The following is a 20,650-nucleotide window of genomic DNA, read 5'->3' on the forward strand; positions in this document are numbered from 1 at the left end:
ATGGACTTTCTACACAACTTTTTCGAATTTGAAACGAAAACTGGTATTGATCGGTACAGAATTGGCCTTGGGTGTAAACATGAAAGTTTTAGATAATTTTGTTAGCTTTCCAGTGGCTTTGGTTTGACATGAAAATGACTTTTAGTTTTTGAGTTATGATGAAAATATTTCGAGGAGGTCTTAGCGAAATTGTACGGTGACAACATTCTCTGTTTCATGTTTTTGCGTCTTTTTCACACGTCTCTGTTTCAAATTGGTCTTTGGTATAAACGCGAAAGTTGTTGATAATTGTGATATCTTTCTAGTATCCTTGGTTTGACATGGAAATATGTTATGTATAATTTATTATGTTTTTAGAAAATTGCATGATGAATTGTTGATGTTTGAATATGATGTTATATGATGAATTGTTGATGTTTGAATATAATATTAACGATGATCTGTGAAGTTGTTATAAGATGATTTAATGTTGTTACTGATGATATATATATATATATATATATATATATATATATATATATATATAATCTTATATGCATTATGTGAATTATAAGTGATGTTTTGAGACGATGATTACATTTTGATATTGTTATATCTTGAGATTATTGATGTGCTTCCATGTTGCTGTTTACTATTGATTAAAGCTGCATGTGTCGGTCTAAGATGTGAGATGTTGATCCAAATTATTGGAGTCATATAAGACGTTCATGTTGTCTAAGTTGTAAGATGTTGAGTCCATGCATACTCATTTAAAGACGAGGGCTCATGCCCTAGGAGCTTTTGCTCAATAAAGACGAGGGCTCATGCCCTAGGAGTATATTTATGCTCAAAAGCAACGAGGGCTTATGCCTTAGAATGGTACCACATGCAGGAGTAAATTGATAGAGTTGCATAGTCGAGTTAAGTTGCATTGTCGAGTCAAGTTGTTAAGTTGATTTATGAAGTTGATATTGATGTTGATTATGAAGTTGATTATGATCATGATAATGATGCTACATGACCATTGTTATGATATGTTGATGATGTTTATGTTGTTAAATATAATTGTTGAATTATATGCTTAACATTATTGTTTGTGAATCTCACCCCTTCTGCTTGGAAATGTTGCTCTTCGTATGAGTAACTTGCAGGTGATCGAGAATAAGTAGCTGTTGATTGCTGTCGTGAGTGGTTATCTCTCACAGTGTCTTTAGGTGCTCTGATACGTAACGGGGGGATGGGAACTTTTGTGGCTATTTTCTATTCCTTACGTACTGCTTATGATTTTACATGACTATGATTTAGTTTTTGGATTATTACGAGATGTTTTGATGAGGCCTTCGTGCCAAGACTAATTATGTTGTTGAATTAAAATCCGCTGCAAAGTTTTTGAATATTTATGTTGGCCAATTTATGAAGGATGAATTGTTATTTATTCCATTTATGATTTTTAAGAAATGTAGCATTCCGTTTATGTTGAATGACTCTGATTTATATGTGAAATTTTTATGTTGGTAAAACGGGGTGTTACAGTTATCGCTAATTTCAGAAAACCATAATTAGTTGATTTTATGCATATTTTTAATTTGTGATATTTTATGTTTGATTTTCTATTTCAGATCTTAATCCTGCCGAAATCCACCAGAACCTTAAAGGTTATCGCTAATCTCATAAAACCATAATTAGTTGATTTTATTGATCTTGTTGTATTTCTAATTATGGTGCCTAATTAATTTTGTGAGATTTGTGTTTCTAGTTAGGTTATCGCTATTTGTGATGTTATCTGTTGTTTCCTTTCAGATCTTGTTTTGTTTCTAATGATAGTGTTTAACATTTTTTTTTTCGTTTACTAAACCTAGATAATCTAATATTATAATTATTTTTCAGACTTTTTTGAATCCAGAAGACCTACACATGATGAAGTGTTACAGTTCAAGACCAAGTTCTCGCATGACTTCGTAAGATATTGTTACAATGAGTTAATTTAATTTATTATGATTTGATTTTTTACTAATTAATTGTTATTACATTTAGGAATTCAAAAGAGGCTTGGGCACCAAAAGAATCATTACTGCAGCTGTTGATTCCACTATTTGCTTAAACAAACTAAGACTTATCCTAGGATTTGGAAATGGAGAAAAGGTAATGTCTGCAAATGTTGACACTAAAAAATCAATTATATAACTTGTAAATTGCATTATAATTTTCATGTTATATAATAACGATAGGAAATTGATTTATATTTGTCATATGCTAAACAGAGTTTCGGTGTGGAAAAACTGGGAGTAAAATATTTTCCAACGAAGAGCATCATCTCTGTATCTGGCCTTGTGAACTTTGGCACTCCCATAAATCCAAGCCTGAGCCTCCTGCTAAAGGCTCAGGAAAAGGAATGGGCAGCATCAGGGCAAGTAGTGTATAAACCCCTGGCAGAACAAAAGCTAACAACATCTGCTGATGTTGGTTATGTCACTTCAACTATGCTGCTTAACATGTACAAGTAAAAATACAGCCAACTTTTTATTAAATTTACATGAACTATAAATATTTTAATATACTAATTTTACTCAATTTACATTCAAAATAATAGAGGGGAAGATAACTTCAGAATAGTGTACCAACAGTACATTACAAAAACTATAATGTTGAGGGCTTCAGCAGAACAAACTATTTCTACAAAAGAGACAAACGTCAACATGTGAGTTGGCAAGGATGTCTCTGTTCTAAGTATTGCATTTAGAGCAATTGTCAACTTTCCGGGAACTGAGACTGCAGCAGGTGGAAATGAAGCACGTGGGAATGCAACACGTGGGAATGCAGCACGTGCAGAAGGTGGTACTGCAGCTCGGATTGGGGGATGCAAATATCACGCTTAATGGTCAAATAAGCACAGACTACAAGGGAGCACGCTACAAGGTTAAAGGAAGTGTTAGCCCCAATGATAGAGAGGCAAAAATAGGCCTGGTCTGGGCTACAATTGAATAAGGTGTGTTGTTATAAATAATTATATGAATTACGTTTTAGATCAATATTTGTTTATATGGGTGATATTAAGGGAAGCAAATGACACTCACCCTCATGATAGTTCAGATTTTTTTTTTGTGGTGGCCGAGATTCGAACCCCGAACCTTGCATATTTGTTAAATGGGTTGGTGTTGGTTTTGTTTTCCAATTTTGTTTTTTTTTTATCATTTTTGCTTGCATGAATAGATTTTTCATCAAAGATCATATTTTATAATGTGGGTTAGTGTTGATTTTGTTTTCCAGTTTTTATTTTAATCATCTCTACTTGAATGAATAGATTTATCATCAAAGTTCGTGTTTTTATAATGTGTTTTAGTGTTGGGTTCTTTTTGATTTTTCCTTCTCATTGCTTATGCTTCCATGAATATATTTATCATCAAAGTTCATATTTTTATAATGTGTTTTAGTGTTGGGTTATGTTGATTTTTTCGTTTTCATTATTTTTGCTTCCATAAATATATTTATCATTAAAGTTCATAATTTTATAATGTGTCTTAGTGTTGGGTTATGTTTGATTTTTCGTTTTTATTATTTTTGCTTCCATGAATATATTTATCATCAAAGTTCATAACCTTATAATGGAGTTTACTGTTTGGGTTCTTTAGCATCAACAATCATGTTTAAAGTGTTGGGTTGTTTTATGAATCACTTTCTTAATAATGGAAAAACTCAAATTTCTAATTAGTTGTTTTTTGTATTTTGTTTGTCTTTAATATCATGTTCATAATATGTTTCTGATTAGTTATTTTTCATGTTCATAACATGTTTTTCTTTCAGCAACAATGACAAGGCCTTTGTAACTTAACTCTTTTTTCCCTTTTCATTCCATTTTTCCGAATCATCTTAAATGTCTTGGTGCTCGATTTGCTCTTTCTTTCATGTTTTCATCTAATATCATCTTTGCTTCCATGAATAAACTTATAATCAAAGATCAACTTTTAATCATGCTTATTATTAAACTCACTATTTATGTTTTTGTCCTTTTGGGTTTTATTTTACTTTGCAGGTTAGCAATTCCAGAACTCATCTTCTTCATAGTGGTTTATTCTTCGTTTTTTTTTTGTTTTTTCTTTAATTTTTCGTGTTGGAAGAACTCATCTTCTTTTTAATGAAGTGTTTGGAATTATCAACAAATTTTATGTTTTTGTAATATGTTTGAGGGTTCTTTTTTCATCAAACTTTGTTTTTGTGTTTAATCACTTTCAAATTCTTGGTTTTAGTGTTGAAGTTAATGTGTTTATAATCTGTTTATATGATGGGTCATGTTTCACTTATAATCAAAGTTCATCTTTTTATCATATTATTAAATTTTGGGTTATGTTCTACTTGCCCTTTTCATTTATCATGCTTGCATGAAAAAATGACTCATCAAAGATGATGTTTTTGTTAAACTTTTAAGTTATAGATCATGCATTTGCTGAGGTTAATTTTTATATTATCTGTTTATTCTCATTAAGGTTCATTTTTTATTAACATGTTTCGCTGTTACTTATTGGTTTTACATATACCCTGCTCATCGTTTATTGTTATTTCAATATTATTTGAATAAAACCATTTTGATTTACACTGCTCATTTTTCATCAATCACTTTCACATTAGTTGTTTTTCAAATGTGTGTGGTTTTTAATATTGTGTTCATAATATCTAAAGTATCTCTTACTTTTCAGCATCAATGGCAAGGTCTTTGGAACAAATCAAGAACCTCAATGATTCGAATAAATAGAGGAAAATTGGTGTTCGAGTTGTTGATTTATGGACTGTTTCAAACTCGAAGAACAAACAACATATCGAGATGGTGTTGTGTGACAAACAGGTGATGTAAATATATCATTCTAAAATAACAACTAATCTTTTAGCATTTGCTGTTGTTCTACCACTAAATGAGAATTTGCAACTCCGAGAGGTATCTTTTAGAATTGTTACTGCTCTTCATCATATCTATACCATTTAGCTGTGCAACAAATGTTATTTCTATACTACATATTAAATAACCAAATCAAATTACCTTATTGTTGTTTTATTTGTTCTAATAGACAACTTTGTGTGTAACTGTTGTGAAAATCAATCATGTCAAACCATCAAAAAAATGGTTGGCACTACAAAGCATGCAGTAAATGTTCCAGGGCCGCAAAGGGTGATACTTTACCTCTTTTGTGCTCTGAGAAGCATGAGACAAATGTTGTCAATCTAAGGTATTTATTAACAAATATTTCAGTACCAACTAATGTTGCCTATTATATGTTATTATGTTTATTAATCCATTAATAACGTTATTGTAGGTTTAAGTTAGAGGTGAAAGTTGAATATAATGGTGTTGCAACTAAGTTTTTTTTCTTCTGGGGTCATGAATGCAATGAACTGCTTGGAACTACCGTTGCTGACCTTCATAAGGTCATGACTGAGGTATTAATTTATTGCTTATTATGTACATGTCTACAAAATTGAAATCGGACATATATATTTAACCAAAAATCATTTAGGCTGGCGTCATAAATTCTTTGGAATATCCAATGCTGCTGGACCAACTAGAGAATAGAAATGTTGTTGGTAAAGTTAAGTGGCAGCCAACCTGGGATAGCTGTTCGGTTCAAGCAATCAAGGAGGATGACGGTTTGGTTGAAAGGTCAAAGATCTATTCCCAAAAAATCAAGTGAGATGTTCTTATCAATCAGAAATCAGTATATTACTATATTTTTATCAATGTTCATAGAAATTATAAACACAATATAAATTGTACGTTTTTTTTAAGGTGGAAGACCTTTTGGCAATTGAAGGTGTTGAAACTGCAAAGGTATAGTTTGTTTTGACCCGAAATGTCTTAAAAATAAATCTTGATACCAATTATGTATTCATGGTTTCTAAGGTATCATGGTTGTTTTTTTTTTTTTTAAGTGAAAAGAAAATAGAATAAATAAAAAGGAAAGGATACAAAGATTGGGGGAACATAGGACCTGACCCAGGAAAACCCAAACGGGAATACATCGTGATATATCAGTCCAAGTGGATCTACTCTAATCTATCCTAACAAAAATTCACTAATCACATGCGCAACCCAGCGAACCCGCGTACGGGCGCGAAACTAAGTTACAAAAAAAAAATCAAAAGTGAACATTGCAGAGAACAGTTAGAGTGTAAAAATGGCGAAAGGATTGACCGCCAACACGGTAACAAAATCCAAGTGCCAATAGCTCCCTGAACACAACAAACATAATAAGCTCTTTCGAGCAAGCAACGCGTAAGAACTCAGATCGAGGGATGAGTCCAATACGTCAACAGACACTTTCGGGTTAACCAAACCAGACCCTTTCGGGGGTTTTTTTTGTGACAGACCCTTTCGGGTTTACGAAACCGAACCACCGCAAAACAAGGCCTCGTCTCCTGTCCACCCAATCTCTGACCACAACAAGATCACATAACAAACAATACAAACAAAAGAAAACATCACACAGTACAACCACAAACAAAACGAAAAGGAACAACATAAAAATCCTTAGACCACCGGTGTGAAGGCGGCGAATTGGAAGCCAAAGAAATCTGCAGATCTCAATAGATCTGAAATGAACCAGAAATCAAAAGCCTTGAATGGAGAGGATGACCGGAACGTGAAAGAAACCAATCGACGAACCAGCAAAACCCACTGACTACCATCCAAAGAACCGCCAACCAACACCAGAAAAAGCATCCGATTCAGCTCATCCTAACAACAACCAAGTCACGGCGACACCAGCAAGCTACGGCGCGTGAACAGTGAAGGGGACGAGAGAAAACCGGTGGAAAGGAGAGAAAGGGTGGTGCGGAGAAACAGCTCTCGTCGCACCACCGGTTGGAAAGTCTACATCGCAGTTGCTGGAATTGGAAAAAGGGAGGAGACGGTGGGCTGTTTGTGAGAAACTAGAGAGAGGTTAGAGAATGGGATTTTTAGAGAGAGAAAAGTCCAGGTATCATGGTTGTTTATCATCACAGCTGAACGTCAAAACCATTAACTTTGAAGTTCAGGACCTATCAACAATCCCAACTGTAAGTCTCTTAACTTTGATTCATACATAGTTAAATTAGACGTGGTATACATTTATAATATATAAACTAATACCATGATCCACTGTAATTGCAGGCAGACATGTCTGCTTTCTGTGAGAATGAGCCTGATATCCGATCTTCACGTACACCAGGAAAGAGTTGAAGATTCTCATCCTGTTAAAGATGTCGAAAGCTCATATACGTGCTCAACCAAACAATCTTCAACAAAGTTAAAGATAACTATCAAGAGAGAAAAGAAAGATTGAATTATGCTAATTGATTGACGTTTTGGTTTTTTTGCTATACCACTATGTTTCATCAAACAATGTTGTCGTCTGTGGCACTAATTAGTCTATTATTTTTGGATCACTTAATCTGATATGAAGCAACCCCAAACAATGTTGCTTTTCCTCTTAAGTTTTGTCCAAACAACTTATCTGTAACATGTATGTTCATATTTAAAGACCAAGCTTATTTATAATTTATTCTCTCTTGATTTTACTTATAAATAAACCAAAGTTATTCATAGTTAGTGCCATATATACAACTTCAAATAAAAGATATATCTAATTCGATATTGAAAAGTTTCTATATATATCAAATTTTAATTATTAATAATATATAAATTTTAACTTTTAACTTATATATATATATATATATATATATATATATATATATATATATATATATATTTGTGTAGTACTAGTTATTTATGTTCCTTCATATATTTGTTGATGCTTTAATCATATAAAATAACGGCCAAATACCTCCCTGAGTCCTTTAAGTTTCACATTTGTTTCAGATAGGTCCTTTAAGTTTCTAAGATGTCAGATAAGTCCTCAGCGGTAGTTAACTACAGTTGGAAATTGCTTTTCTGCACATCTTTTCATTCTCTTTCTCTCTCCTCCTAAGCTCAAAATTTGTGTGATAATTGCCTCTCGGTTTGTCATGAAGAAAGTGAATAATTGCCTCTGGGTTGTAATAAAAATAGTCAATTTTTTAATGGCTTTTATGATTTATTGGAGCATCCATGAAGTCATCGAATCCAAAGAGATCAACCTGGGTTGAGCTTCCAGCTGAAGTCTCTGTTTGAAGGAAGAATAAAAAAAATTATAATTTAATATGTACTCTTTTCCAGATACCCAAATACAATTAAAATCATCATATTCATCTCTTTCACACCCCAAAACTGATTCAAATATTATTCAAAGGAAGAGCTTAAATCAAATTTACATCTAATTTTGAAATACTTTTAATAAAAATACTAAATTTGATATACAAATTTAATTCATGCACTTCTTATTCCTTCCTCATTCAAAAAATCATTTTTTTTTTTTTTTTGGTGAACTTCAATTCAAAAAATCATTTCTAGATCTGAAGAATAAAATTTTGTTGAGTTTTGCAAATATAAAAGCTTTTGCACAATTCATACACGTTCTTGCCTTATCAAGTTATTTATTTATTTTTTTATTTGTGGAGATTTAAGAGTGGAAGGAAGAATAAGATGAACAGGGAGTTATGGTTCCATGTACGAGAGAGAAACAAAATAATGAATTACCAGGCTAAAGCTAAACGTGGCCACCAAATAATATATGCATAAATTGATGATAAGAATTCAGCTGTAGTTAACTACCGCTGGCCCTCAGCGGCAGTTAACTGCTGTCGAGTTGCAAAACGGTAGTTAACTACCGTTGGAGGCAATTTAGTATTTTACATGTGTCATTGTGAACTTTTGGATGTCAGAAAAGCAACTTTCTTTGCAAGTAAAACCGTGAGATTTATACAAGGTGCTTATTTGTATTCACGGTTTCACTTGCATTTACTTGACTGATTGATTGATATGTTCTGAGACATAGTTCTTTTGTTTAGTTTGGATTATTTGCATTTTTCTGTTAATACGTTGGATTTAGATTCATTGTTTAGTACGTGGGATTTAAATGAAACTTCGGATTGCTACGGTGGTAGTGTACTACTGGCAAATATTATGTCAAGTTTAAGTGAGATTTTGGATTGATACACGGTGGTGGTGTTCTACTATCAGATATTATCTCTCGTTTATAACTCTTTTTATATGAATGATGTACGCTCGATTTTTCACGTATTACAATACGTCTTGTATATGTAGTATATCTCGGTTAACTTGACTCCACGAATGAATTGCTCATTTTCATTGGTTAGTGTGTAAATTATCAATCATTCTTCAAAGGTAATCTAAAAAAAAACATTTTTTTTAATAATATATGTTGTTGGGTGTCATGCTCTCTCCCACCTCTTATGTCTAATAGTGCGCTATTATAAAATTGTATAACAACTTGTATACTGTTAACATATTTTTACTGTACTAAACCACTCGAATTTAATCAATATATCTATATTAGATTTGATATTTTTTTCCTACAATCCTTACAAAAAAACATTTTTCTCTGCAAAGTTTGTTTTAAGCATAGACGAGACACAAAGTACAGAGTACTTTACAACCAAGACTTTGCAATGCAAGTAGTAGCTCTTGAAGGAAACGCTCATGTGTGAGTCAACAGTCAATAGTCATTGTCGGTTTGGGTCAACATTCGATTTCTCTAAAATCGTGGCAAAACATCACGCTAATGTAGAATGTAGACATTGGAGTTCCTTAGCATTTCACATCTTAAAATGATTTTATTCAAGTAATTATTAGAGTATTAGTAGTATTAGTTTTTCACCTGTATCCTCTAATTATTTATATTACTATTACAATCCACTGATTAGAGTATTTATTTATGATATGAGTAAGAATATAATTTAATAAAAGGGAACACGTTGTTGCTTGAATTTGATACCCATCATTCAATCATGTAGTGTTGTGTTATTTTTTTTGTTTATTTAATTATTTTAAAATAAATTTAAATTTTGAATTAAATTTATCCACAAGGTACCAATCTATGACAATATTTCAAGGTAACAAAATCTCCTTTAATAAAAGGTTAAATAAGTTTTTTTTTTTTACTATAAATATAGCAAATTTTGATTTTTAGTCCCTAAAAAATTAAACTGAATGTTTTCGTTCTCACAAAAAAATTATTTTTTTTTTGATCCTTAATGACCATTTTATGTTTATGTGAATGTCAAGATTATAACTCGTATATGTTCAAATTGCATCCATGTTATATATGTTTATTATGTTCAACCTTTATATATTTATATTATGTTAAAAAGTATTCACAAACATGTCAAAAATATATCTATTACGGACGGAAAAAAAAAAATAATTTTGTGAACATGAAAACATCTAATTTTATTTTTTAAAGGTTAAAATCAAAATTTGATATATTTATAAGGACGAAAAGCTTATTTAACCCCTAATAAAAATACTATTATCTCTATTCATTTATGCATTTTTCTTGATCTATTGTGAAATGGTCCAATGAATCACCACTTATTATGGACAACTCGAGTATTATACTACTATGTGCATATATAGATAGATGGGTGATAGAGAGTGGTCCTTGTAAAAAATTCAGAAACCTTGTATTAATTAAATGCTAAACTAAAAGTTGAGGTCAATGAAAGAGAAGGTGAAAATATGAAAATGACATTATAGTCATTAATGCTAATAAAAACTTTTTACAAAATGGGATTAAATTAACCGCGTTTTCTTTCTTTCTTGCTTAGAAAGGCAATGAAATACAAACACTTGCTTCTTGCACTTATTTCCACATCTTCTCTTTCTTTCTCTCTTTGGGATAAGAAACCTTTCCATCATTTTCTGCATTGCATTACAGTTATGTCAAAGAGTTACGTCACCCTTAACTTTTCATTGTCCTTATTATGTGACTATTTCACTCCCATTAAAGAGAAAAAAGAAGAAAACAATTTATTTTGCATTACAAGTTACTAAAAAGTTTCACATTTATATTGATCAAGTTCATTGAAGTAAGAGAAGAAGAAAAATGGCTGGAGGTGGAGGAGGAGGAGGAGGTGCGCCACCACCTAAACAAGACGAGTTTCAGCCTCATCCGGTGAAAGATCAACTACCAAATGTTTCATACTGTATCACAAGTCCTCCACCTTGGCGTGAGTTCGAATCCATTTTTACGTTTTCATGTTAAAAATTTGAGCTTTTTCTGTTTTTATTTTTATTTTTACGTGAGTGACTATTAATTTGTAATGTCATTATGTTTTTTCTTCATTTATCAATTTGATTTTTTTTTTGGAAGAACTCGTTAAGATCATTTTTTTCTTCATGTGTCTATGTAAAGTCTTTTTGTTTTGATTTTGTGAGTTTGATTTTTTTTTTTTGGTTGTCTACTTGATTAAGTTTTGAACTTTATGATCTATTAGCCCTTCAACGTTGGGTTGATCAAATTGGGTTTCAGTGCAGTCAATTGTCAATGTAGTCATGCAGTCGTCCTATCAAGATCAGATGATCCGGATTTTAACCTCAAATTTTATATCGAACAAAAATAAAAAAAATTGTCTTTAGATCTGAATCATTTGGTCTTGATAGGATGGTTTAGAGGTGTTGACTGCACCTACCACTGTCTGCATTTAATCCAAGTTCGTGTTATACCTTTGTGTTCAATGTTGATTATTGAGCTTAGAATTATGATTATATGAAGCGGAGGCGATAATACTTGGTTTTCAACATTACTTGGTGATGTTGGGCACAACTGTTTTGATACCAACCGCTCTAGTTTCACAGATGGGAGGAGGAAATGTAAGTCTTGTCGAGTAAGAAAAAAGGAAAAGTGATTTTTTATGATGTTATGTAGTTTTTTTCTTCTAACAAATATCTTAATTTGTGTTTCAATAGGAAGAAAAAGCAATGCTGATTCAAAATCATTTGTTTGTGGCTGGTATAAATACATTAATACAAACATTGTTTGGGACTCGTCTACCAGCAGTTATCGGAGGATCCTTTACCTTTGTGCCAACTACCATTTCAATCATCTTGGCCAGTCGCTACGACGATGACATTATGAGTCCACGGGAGGTTGGTTCATCACAAACTTCGTATTTTTCATTGTTTTGTCGTTTTTGGTATATCAACATCCTCTTCTTGCAATCTGATTTGTGATCAATGTGCAGAAATTTAAGAGGATTATGCGTGGAACGCAGGGTGCGCTTATTGTTGCTTCAAGCCTCCAAATTATTGTTGGATTTAGTGGCCTTTGGCGCCATGTAGTGAGGTTTGTTCTTGTCGCATTGTGTTTTGTTACAATAATTTTACTCTCACATGTCACGTGAATGCTATCAGAATTGTTTCTCTCTGTCAAGTGTGGTTTTAGCCAACAATCAAATATTTGGTCATTGCTTGGCAAAACTAATCGCGCATTCAAACTGTGATTTTAGTAGAAATGATAAAAAAAATAGTTTTTGCATTGGGTTGAAAATTTTACATTAACCTTTACATCAAACTTGTGTTTTCGTGTAAACATCGATACATATTCACTTAAATTCAAAGTTTAAATTGAATTTTTGCTATTTAGGTTCATAAGCCCTCTCTCTGCGGTTCCCTTGGTTGCTCTTACAGGCTTTGGACTTTATGAGTTAGGTTTTCCAATGGTATGTATATTTACAACAATGATATCTAGTCCAGTTGTCCTTATTTTTTTTCCTACATTTTTGAATTATAAATATATTAATTGTTATGGTTCACACTTTCTTAACTGTGGCGTTTGAATCTTAGCTTGCAAAATGTATTGAGATTGGACTTCCAGAAATTGTAATCCTAGTCTTCCTCTCACAGGTGAAAGTTTGTTGGTTCTTGGTTTGCTTAGCTTCCTTCCATCTATTGTTATATTCTAAAGTAATGGCATTTCTTTGAACAGTGCATGCCTCATATGATAAAAGGAGGAAGGCATATCTTTGCCCGCTTTGCGGTTATATTTTCGGTGATAATCGTATGGGTTTATGCTATTATTCTCACTAGTTGCGGAGCTTATAAAAACGCAGAACCTGAGACTCAGGATACTTGCAGAACTGACCGTGCTGGACTCATACGTGGTGCATCTTGGTAAGAGTCTTGTGAATGTTTATTCCTTACTTTAGGTAGTGGTATATTTTAGAGGACGCGGTCGATTAAACTTGTTATTTTCTATATCTTTGATGACTAGAAAAATGGATTCAGTTTTGGTTAATTCCTAACTAGTTATTTTGATAAAATATATTAATCAGGATTAGCGCCCCAATTCCTTTCCGATGGGGAGCTCCAACATTTGATGCTGGAGAAGCTTTCGCTATGATGGCTGCTTCATTTGTCGCACAAATAGAGGTTAGTTTATTTTTATTTTTGTGATGAGTACAATGAATTTTGAACTTAGGTCCTTCTCTAGAATACCATGGTTTTGCTCAGCTTATTGTCTTGCAAATATATGATTGTTGCATACCTTTTTAATGATTGTTGCTGACATATTTTTCAATTTGCTGCAGTCAACTGGTGGTTTTATTGCTGTTGCAAGGCTTGCAAGTGCAACACCCGTTCCACCTTCGGTACTTAGCCGCGGCATTGGTTGGCAGGTAAACATAATTTTTGAATTGAAACTATTTTTCGTCCTATCTAAATCGGTGAAATTGATCTCTCTACTGTCATATTAGAAATGACATAATGAATATCTGCATCCATTAAAACTAGTACTGACTATTGATCATCATTGATTACTGTTTCTTATGTATCAGGGAGTAGGAATTCTATTATCTGGGATCTTCGGAACCGGGAATGGATCATCAGTTTCTATGTAAGATTCTTGTTCAAAACATGATATCATTTTCTTAGTTGGAGAGTATGCCTGAATCAGTTTTAAGAAACATTCTTGAATTTTTCATAGTGAGAATGCTGGACTGTTAGCTTTGACGCGGGTTGGAAGTCGAAGGGTTGTTCAAATATCAGCTGGATTCATGATCTTTTTCTCCATTCTTGGTAAGTTCATGAGGCTGAATATTGAAAATTACTTTCTTACCTGTGAACCAATGTGTACTTCGTATGAAGTGTTTTCTTTATATGCAGGAAAGTTTGGAGCTGTGTTTGCTTCAATCCCAATGCCAATAGTTGCAGCATTATATTGCCTTCTCTTTTCTCTAGTTGGTATGTAACTATGTATAATCAACTAAATAATATAGTTTTTGCTTGTTATAATTTCATTTAAGAACATGTTTGGATTGAGTTATTGTACGTATCCATGGTCATAAGTTTGTTTTTGCGATCTGCTCATAAACTATTTTCATAAGCTTATGATATGTTCATAAGCAGTTTTCACCTAATTTTCATAAGATCTCAATGATAGCTAATGAAAACAACTTATAGCTTATAAGAAAAATAATTTGACTTTATGGAAATAGTGTACACATAACTTCATAACCATTTATATGATACGTGCTTATCCTATAAGCACGCATAAGCACTCAATTAATTTGTTTCTCCAAACGGGGCTTTAAGTTTGATTTGTTGACCTTATTGTTATTCAATTATTTTCTTTAATACAGGTTCTGCAGGACTTAGTTTCCTTCAGTTTTGCAATTTGAACAGCTTTAGAACCAAATTCATTATTGGATTCTCTATTTACATGGGATTTTCTGTACCACAATACTTCAAGGAGTACATAGCAACTAAGCATTATGGTCCAGTGCACACTAATGCTAGATGGGTATATCCACTTTCTCTCATTCTTCTTATTGTTTAATTCAACATTTTAAAAACCGAATCAGAGTTCAAACAGGCGAGACTTTTAAGTTATAAATTGACTGGTTCAGTTGGTTAAACGACCGTTGAACCAATTGATAAATAAATAACCGACATGTTCAATTCAATCCGTTCCGTTCCGGTTTTTAAAGCATTGGTTGAATGTGCGTTCTTTTTTAAATGGTTAGTTCAAAGTACTTAAAAGTGTTAATTTTTTCTTATTTTGGCAGTTCAACGACATGATCAATGTCCCATTCTCATCAGGAGCATTTGTTGCTGGTATATTGGCACTGTTTTTCGATGTAACTTTGCACAAAAATGACAACCAAATTCGTAAAGACAGAGGCATGCATTGGTGGGACAGATTCAGTTCATTCAAGACAGATACAAGAAGTGAAGAGTTTTACTCTTTACCTTTCAATCTTAACAAGTTTTTCCCTTCTGTGTGATTTTGGATTGGAGGATTGGACCATGTTATTAGTATGTTAGGTGTGAATGAAGTTATAGGATATGCACCCTAAATTATGTCTCTTTGTAGGTACTAAAATTTGTTTATAATAATTAATAACTTAGAATTTGTTGATTTCTTCACTCTTAAACAAAAATCAAGTGAGTGACTTGTTTACTATTTCTGTTTTAGTTTTTATCAAAATTATCTCTGTTCTTAAATATAACTAGTTTGTAAAAAATGATATCTAAATACAAGTTTCTATCAAACTATTGGATGCATTGTTTTATATTTACAAAAATATCATTCATTAGTTTACCATATTTTTGTGTCATTTAAAATATTTATCGAATGACAATTTTAAAACAACTGTACACAAATTAAATATATTATTTAATTTACTAGTAATCATTTCGCTTTACTACTACAAATTATAAATTGTGTCCCTCCGAGTTGAACTAATCGCCCAAATTCGCAAACATCCTTGATTACTACAAAGAAGCAAGCACTTCTGGGTCATTTGGTTAGTCAAAATCTAGATCTTATTCTTAGCAAAAGAATTAAAGTGTCTGTTAATTGGTTTAATGGTGGGAAGGGTTTAACGCGCGCTTAGAGTGATGCTGGAATTCTCAGCTTGTCATTCCACTGTCAAAAAGTGCATTGGGATGCGATTTTTTTAGTTGCCGCATCTTTCAAACTCCACACCAAACACATGTTAAGTGTCGAAATTTTGATAGATAGGAAGGCCTAGCCCTAATAAGATAGACATTTTTTTTATTAGTGAATGAGATTTTTTTACCATGATTCTATTATATTGGTACTATTAGTTTTTATAGCTGCACACAACTGATGCGCGGTTCAAGCACATGCATAAACACAAAATAGAGAAATTTAATATATTATTTAATTTTGTAATACTCTTAGTCATTTTATTAGGTACATGTGAGAAATGTTAAAGAAAGTCCTTAAAACATCGATTAAGAGGATAAAAATAGAAATATCGTATTAAAAAGTAGTGAAATGTGAAAAATTTAACTTTTAAAAACTTAAAATATTGTTGAATCCAATTTAAACCTATTATTTTTGTTTTCTTTAACAAGTTTTTTAAGATTACTTTTCTTAGCGTTGAGTACATATTAGTATACATTTTTTTTTTGTTTTTTTTTTATGGTGGTCGGGGTTTGAATCTCTGACCTTATATATATTATGCATTGTCAATTTCAACTGAGTTAAGTTTTACGGAAACTAGTATACATTTTGTTGATATTATGATTCGTTTTTTTAGAGGAACAAGGTTATATAATATTCTCGTTTTGACAAAAGCTTATAGTATACTCCCTCCGTTTCAAAATATAAGCAAAATTTATTTTTTAGGTTCATTTATTTAATGACGTATGTAATTATTATGAACCACATACATCATTAAATAAATGAACCTAAAGAATGAATTTTGCTTATATTTTGAAACTGAGTTGACCTGGAAAGTAGCATCCCCAAGTCACGTGTGGGACTTTTTTAAGTTGAACGTATCCTACAAATACAAACCAAAAGAACAAAGTGAGAAAGGATCACAACTCGAGAAAGGATAGCCATTCTTTTTTAATAATTTTTCCTAAATAATAGCACGTCTTTTAAATACCTTTCCTGAAAGAAAATTTGTACTATTAATTATTCACTTTTAACTTGTACATATATTACCTGACCAAAAAAAAAACTTGTACGTATATTTTTCCAAAAAAAAAAAAAACTTGTACATATTACAAAGCAATTCTTTTTGAGGTGCTTATAAAACAAAATTGTATCCTAATGTAAATATATTTGGGCCAAAACCATTAAACTATGATAATCCATCTTGATATTCTTTTAGAGGATATTCCATCTTGATATGTTATGGTAATTAATTATTACTCCCTCCGGTCATATATATAAGAAACAATTAACTTTTTAGATATATTAGATAATTGATGTATTTGATCTATATTTTAAAGACTAGATATGTTAATTATCAAATGTATCTAAAAAGTCAATTGTTTCTTATATATAGGACTGGAGGAAGTACATCTCATTAAATCTATTTTTTAGGTTCATTTTGTAAAATGATGTACTTTTATATGATCTATATATAGATCACATACATCATATATTGAATGAATCTAAAAGAGAATTTTTGAAAGAAGACTAATTAATTACTCATTAATTAATGACCGTTTAACTTCATTCATTAGCTCAAATAAAGTTAAGAAAGACACCGTCATTGACATTTGAAAGGATATCAAAATTCAAACGTATAAGATAGTCAAACCAATCTAAATGTGAATCTAAAATTGATATAAGGATCTTATTGATTGATATAACATGTAATACGCACAAGCCTCAAATTTCCTCCTTTTCTAGCAAAGGCTCGGGAGTCGATTTCAAAACTGTTCCAACACCAATTTTTCTGACTGTTGGAAGACCGTCAGAAATGACCATATGTGACCCTTAAAACCGTCGCAGTCTAGCATTTTAACAGTTGCAAAATGACTTTTTTCTTCCAGTGAAGTTCTAGTTTCATATTAGAATAATTCTTCCCCAAAAATATCTTAACAAGTCAAATTCGATTTTAGCATACCAAAATCAAATTTTCTTCTTCAAAAATGAAATCAAATAGAGTAATAGTCACTTGGCCGTCAAAAGAGCACGTCACCGATGGACCATGGGAATACAATTCAAAATAAAACGATGCAATAAGAATACTACAATTAGCTAAACTTTATTGCATTTGCATGTGATGTGAAACAAAACAAACTCACATGTGGCTTAATTTTCTAATCCGACACTTTCTAGCTTATTGATATATAGAAAACTAAAGGTTAAGATCTCCTAGTTGTATGACTCAATAAACAATATCTTAGTCGAAAAAAGTATTTGACATTATTTATATTTAATACAAGGTTCTAAAGTATCTTCTTTCTCTTAAGCAACAAAAAAATAAAAATAATCAACATGAATATGACATATATAAAAAATGTATAGTACCTTTGTACTCGGTACAATAAATTTGCTTATAAAAAGAGAATATAAATGTATAATAATTTATACTATATGAGTAAATGACCCGTAATAGAACACTAATTTTTCCAAACCTCCAATTATTAGGAGAAGGGGACCTTAGTAATCTAGAGTTCGACTTGAAGATAAGTAAAGTCTGAACAATAATTGTTAAACACAAAAATCGAGCTTGAGTTCTCTCAAATAATTTATTATTTGATGAAGCTCATTTTCTTTACTTGAATTTAATCATTTGGTGAGAATAGTAATATTTTTTGGTTACATTATAAATGTAAAGGATATAATTAGAATCGAAAATTATTAATCAAATTTTTCTCATTGTCTAGATTAAATACATAGATGTGATTATTCACTTAATATGAAAAACATTCTCTATACTACTCATTAACGTCAATACATCGATAAAATGAGTTCTTCGCAATCATCTTAGCAAACACCAAGAGTAAAAACTCTAAATAAATTGAAGATTATATAAATAAATTGAAGATTATATAAAACATATTCACACAATAATCTTTTTATATATAAAAGTTAACCCGGGTGATTATTTTAGCCCTAATTTTAACCTAAACCCTAATGCTTGGATTTACTGTTTTAACCCTAATGCTTATTTTCAAATATAACTTTATCTGCTTATTACTCTTTCTCCTTGATCTTAAACAACTTCTCTTCTTATATATCTTCTTATATATAAAAGTTAACCTGAGTGATTATTTTAGCCCTAATTTTAACCTAAACCCTAATGCTTGGATTTACTGTTTTAACTCTAATACTTATTTTCAAATATAACCTTATCTACTTCTTACTCTTTCTCCTTGATCTTAAACAACTTCTCTTCTTATATATCTTCTTATATATAAAAGTTAACCCGGATGATTATTTTAGCCCTAATTTCAACCTAAACCCTAATGCTTGGATTTACTGTTTTAACCCTAATGCTTATTTTCAAATATTACCTTATCTGCTTCTTACTCTTTCTCCTTGATCTTAAACAACTTCTCTTCTTATGTATCTTCTTATATATAAAAGTTAACCCGGGTGATTATTTTAGCCCTAATTTTAACCTAAACCCTAATGCTTGAATTTACTGTTTTAACTCTAATGCTTATTTTCAAATATAACCTTATCTGCTTCTTACTCTTTCTCCTTGATCTTAAACAACTTCTCTTCTGATGTATCTTCTTATATATAAAAGTTAACCCGGCTGATTATTTTAGCCCTAATTTTAACCTAAACCCTAATGCTTGGATTTACTGTTTTAACCCTAATGCTTATTTTCAAATATAACCGTATCTGCTTCTTACTCTTTCTCCTTGATCTTAAACAACTTCTCTTCTTATGTTACCGTAACATGGTCGATGTCGTGGAAATTGTTTAATATGGTACATTACAAAGGTTTCTGGCAATTTATTTTATGAATTGAATTATACTATTTTTCCAATTCAAGTAAAATGTTTACTTTCATATTTGCGTAATATTTGTTCTTTTGTATGACCCGTGCGTTAGCACGGGTCGATGGTCTAGTTACTATCTCTTTTAGTAAAGAAGTGAGAATTGAAACACGCGAGTAAGTGAGAATTCACACATAACTCACTTAAGTTATCTTTTAATATAAATCATTCTTTTTAGTGTTAATATGTCTTTATCCCTGTAATCTGGACGAGTTCCGGTTTACCCCCTGTAAAATAAAAATTTAGATTCCAACCCTGTAATTTAATATTCTTTCGTTTTAGACCCTAAGACCATCTGACTGAACAAAATGCTGACGTGACATGCTGAGTGGCGCGCTGACTGTACATATCTGATTATGTGGCACGTTAACTGTATAATTAATTTTGTTTTTTATTTTTTTAAGGGGACATGTGGCATCTTGCCTATTTTTTTAAAATAAAAAATTAAAAAAATAATATAAATGAAGTTATATTAATTTTAAAATAAAAAATTTAAAAAAATCTGAAAATTAATTTTTGAAAATAAAAATCCTAAAAAACAATATATTTAAAAAAAACCGAATTTTCAAAAAAAATAAAAATTCTGGAATTTAATTTTTAAAATAAAACAAATTTAGAAAAACAAATTTGAAATTAAAAAAATTCAGGAAAAAAAATTGTAAAAATAAGAAAAATAAATCAGGAATTTTGATTTTACGAAAAATATTTTTTTTAAAAATTCAGGAATTTTTTCTACTACGAAAAATATTTTCCAAAATTTTAATTTTTTGTATAAATATGAAAATCGAACTTTTTGATTTCGCAAGGAAAATTTGAACTTTTTCGAAATTTTTGAAATGCATTAAGTTCCAGAATTTTTCATTTTTCGTAAAAAATATTTATATTTTTTTCTAATATTTTAATTTTGAAAAAGATTTTTATAAAAATTCTGGAATAAAATTTTTAAAAAAATATGAATATTTTTTCCTGATTTTTCGAATTTTTTAAATTTCAAAAAAAATCTGATTTTTTTTCTTCTGATTTTTA

General features: G+C 31.0%; 1 protein-coding gene and 1 long non-coding RNA gene across 3 annotated transcripts; both read left to right on the forward strand.

Moving 5' to 3' along the window:
• The first annotated feature begins 6,399 nt into the window (after positions 1 to 6,399).
• Positions 6,400 to 7,501, forward strand: LOC146921149 (uncharacterized). Its single transcript, XR_015012026.1, has 2 exons — positions 6,400 to 7,020; positions 7,115 to 7,501. It is a non-coding gene; the product is annotated as an uncharacterized LOC146921149 (long non-coding RNA).
• A 3,383-nt stretch (positions 7,502 to 10,884) lies between these two features.
• On the forward strand, positions 10,885 to 15,302 carry LOC146921150 (nucleobase-ascorbate transporter 6-like). Of its 2 annotated transcripts, none has more exons than XM_085714564.1 (14): positions 10,885 to 11,070; positions 11,616 to 11,713; positions 11,810 to 11,989; positions 12,085 to 12,185; positions 12,486 to 12,561; positions 12,686 to 12,745; positions 12,828 to 13,012; positions 13,174 to 13,270; positions 13,429 to 13,515; positions 13,675 to 13,733; positions 13,824 to 13,915; positions 14,003 to 14,080; positions 14,479 to 14,639; positions 14,905 to 15,302. In XM_085714564.1, exons 1-14 carry the CDS (start codon positions 10,947 to 10,949, stop codon positions 15,121 to 15,123), a joined length of 1,617 nt encoding a protein of 538 aa, XP_085570690.1. In that variant the 5' UTR covers positions 10,885 to 10,946; the 3' UTR covers positions 15,124 to 15,302. The 2 variants fall into 2 exon arrangements, with proteins under 2 accessions (XP_085570690.1, XP_085570691.1); XM_085714565.1 differs by having other exon boundaries at positions 10,911 to 11,070; positions 11,619 to 11,713.
• Positions 15,303 to 20,650: the final 5,348 nt, after the last annotated feature.

Source organism: Medicago sativa, chromosome 5 (assembly GCF_051527215.1).
Source record: "Medicago sativa cultivar Bolivia chromosome 5, Bolivia_mono, whole genome shotgun sequence".
Taxonomy (NCBI): Eukaryota; Viridiplantae; Streptophyta; class Magnoliopsida; order Fabales; family Fabaceae; genus Medicago; species Medicago sativa.

Excerpts from the sequence above, each read along its gene's own strand:
- LOC146921150 (XM_085714564.1), top strand. The coding sequence starts at position 10,947 with ATGGCTGGAGGTGGAGGAGGAGGAGGAGGTGCGCCACCACCTAAACAA. Across the intron at positions 11,071-11,615 it reads CACAAGTCCTCCACCTTGGC|CGGAGGCGATAATACTTGGT; the intron begins GTGAGTTCGAAT and ends GATTATATGAAG. Across the intron at positions 14,640-14,904 it reads TGCACACTAATGCTAGATGG|TTCAACGACATGATCAATGT; the intron begins GTATATCCACTT and ends TTATTTTGGCAG.